Source organism: Tupaia chinensis, unplaced genomic scaffold (assembly GCF_000334495.1).
Source record: "Tupaia chinensis unplaced genomic scaffold, TupChi_1.0 Scaffold138407_1, whole genome shotgun sequence".
Classification (NCBI taxonomy): domain Eukaryota; kingdom Metazoa; phylum Chordata; class Mammalia; order Scandentia; family Tupaiidae; genus Tupaia; species Tupaia belangeri.
In genome coordinates, this window is record NW_006198305.1 from 3,160,693 (window position 1) to 3,163,501 (window position 2,809).

At 59.6% G+C, this 2,809-nt stretch overlaps 1 protein-coding gene across 1 annotated transcript in view; it reads right to left on the minus strand.

Annotated features, from left to right (window-relative positions):
* The window catches only part of GDF6 (growth differentiation factor 6), an 18,720-nt gene that overhangs the window by 14,723 nt on the left and 1,188 nt on the right, over positions 1–2,809 (minus strand). Inside the window, 1 exon segment of the mRNA XM_027765486.1 lies at positions 2,641–2,802. Within this exon segment, the coding sequence (XP_027621287.1) occupies positions 2,641–2,802 (162 nt within the window).

Genomic DNA, 2,809 nt, shown 5'->3' on the forward strand with positions numbered 1-2,809 from the left:
GAGAGGGTCGGAAGTCCTCTCCAGGAGCTGGGGATGCGCGGCTGGCGGGTCCCTTCCATCACGGGAGACTAGACACCGTTTGATGTGTTATGACATGAACCCTCAATTAGATCGCTGAGTTGAAACACTCCAATCAGGGGCCCGATGCTAAGCAAGCCCCGGAAGGTCCAGCCCGAGGTCACCGCCGGTGACACATCAAATCAAAATCAGTGAGAGGGAAAGTGAGGCTTTCCCTTTATCAAGCTGGGGCAGCGGCCAGCAACGTACCCCCCTCCTCCGCGTATCCCTCCCGCCCGCGGCTCCGACTCCTTCGCCCCCGCGCGTCGTGCGACCAGCCGCACCGCCTTCCCACTCAACTAACTGCCTTTTTCCGCGTTTTCTGGGAAGCTGCGGGCGTGGAGGAGAGCGCGCCTTTGAAGTTGCTGTCCGGGTGGCCACGTCGTGTCTCCTCCTACAGTGGACCGCTCGCAGCCCCAATCCTAGACAGCTTTCCCCAGGTTGAAGCCGGACGGCTGGATCTGGTCCGGCTGTCCTGAAGACCTTGGCTCAGAAACAGAGGTCCCCAGCCTGGCGCGCAGCCAATCCCTCCCCTAGCTCCAGTGCCCAGGAGCTTAAAGCGCGACGCCCCGGGGGAGGCTGCGGGCGAGCAAGGAGGTAGTGAGCTTGTGTCTACGGAGGACTTGGGGCCCCTTGAGTTCTCCTGGCCTCCTCCGCACCACCAGCACACACCGTTGCCCAATGCTGAAGGCTTCCATAAGCAGCTTCGGACTGCCCGCAGGGTCTCTTGGTTCTGTGCCAAACACACAAGGCACAGCGTTCTAGTTAGGGGGTTCCCGCCTGGGGGAGGAGCAGAGTCTTACCATTCGCCTCTCAGGAAAAGAAAATGCGCGCCCAACCTTCCGCCAGCCTAGGCCTCCGGGGTTTCTTCCCTAGGGAAGGGCCTGGAGCAGTTTTCTCTGAGCTGCCTTAGTTTCTCCTTAGGAGAGGGTAGTATTGAAGGCAGATGGGACGACAGATTAACTTACTGCAACTTGAGGCCTTGACAGGGACTGAGACAACCTTGTCAGGGTCAGAGGAAAGGGTTGGTGAGCTGCGCTGGCAGCAGCCCAGGCCGGGGACCCAGCTGCAGCACTACGAAGGAGCCACGTGTCTTCGTGAAGATGACTTTGGTAGTCCTAACATCTTCCTAAAATACGGGGCGTTCATTTGCAGTCTGGGCCTTTCAGCAGCTCTTGGACCTCGCTGACCTGGGGCTGCAGTGGCGAACCGCGTGGGCAAGACTCCAGAGTGCGCAAGGAGGGCGACCGCGAGGGACAGGCTGGGGTTAAAGCTAGGGGAGAGCCCGGGGCTGGAGGGGCCCGACAGCCTGTTCTGAAAAGAACCTGTGAGCACCCCAGGCAGCCTTGGTGAGGCAGCTCTCAGCCTAAACACCCGCACTCACCCATTCCAGAGTAACCCCACTTCCACCAGTCTGGAAGGCGAGACCCGGAACCCGTCAAGTCGCCAAGCTAAGGCTGAGGAGGTTGGGGACTGGTTAGCTACTTAAATCTCTTTCATCACCTTCTCCCTTTTCCTGGCCGGCCTCCTTCTCTCCCTTTTCTCCCTTTCCTACATCCTTCCAAATACTACCTCTTCTTAAAAGCCGAGTTTCCGATGCCTGTAGAAACCTCCCCAGGGGGGAGCGCGAGGTTTCTCTGAGAGCTGACCTCGCTGCGCACCAATGCCAACCACAAGAGGAGGGCGCAGTGGCTTCTGCAGGTACACATACATACACTCGCTCGGACAGACAGGATGAGGGACAAGGCCCCTGGTCTAAGCGCAGAGAAGAGCACTGAGGTGCTGAGGAAGCGGTTGTGCCCACCGGTACAGCCATGCGGGTGAAGTACAACAACCCCCCGGCCGGCTGCTGCCGCCGTCTCTGCAAAAACCGCTCGTGTAGCTGCCTCTGAGCCGCTAGCAGAGCGACGCCGGAGGGGAAAAAAAAAAGCCGGAGGGGTTGGAATATCGCCCAAGTGACGATTTCCACACCCAGCTGTAGGGCGAGAGCGGAGTATGGGCGCGGCGCCTGGACCGGTGCACTGTCCAACGCCGCTTGCAGACTCGCTCCTCCGACCGCAGGACTCGCTAGTACCGGCTTCTCCTCGGAGCCAACCGGAGCTCCAGGCTTTCCAACACCCACTCATGCCCTGGGGCCCGCTCGATCCGCCCCTGCAGCTCAGGCCTTGGACCGCGCACCACCCGGGACCCCCAAGCACTGGTTCCTCCAGTCCCCGCCCCATCACTCTCCAGCCGGGGTCATCTGCCTGCCACCTTCCTTCCTCCACACTTCGTCCACTAGCGACCAGACGAGCAGCCACCACGCCACTCGGCAAATACTGGGAAGAAGGAAGGAAGGGAGAGGGAAAGAAAAAGGGCGAAGCGAGGAAGGGAGGGTTGCAGATTGGAATACAATCCGCAGCCGCGTTCAGAAACTTACTTCGAGAAGTAAGTTCCTTGAGAAGAACAATTTAAGAAAAGAAAAAGGAGAGGGTGTCCAGAGCAGGAAGGAAATTCACAAACGCAGCCTCCAGCCAGAGCCAAAGCAGCGCCCTGGCAGCGGAGCTGCTGCGGGAAAGGAGTCGTGGTCTCTTTGCCACTTACCTAGTCCCCTGTCTACAAAGCTAGTGATCGTATTGGCCGACTTGGAAGACTGGAAGAAGCTGGCATTGATGCCCAGCTTCTCGGCGATGGAGTAAGTCCGGTAGATTGACAGCATGTACTCGTGGGGCACTACGCGCGGACCTCTGCCGGGCGGCTCCTGCGCTGCGGG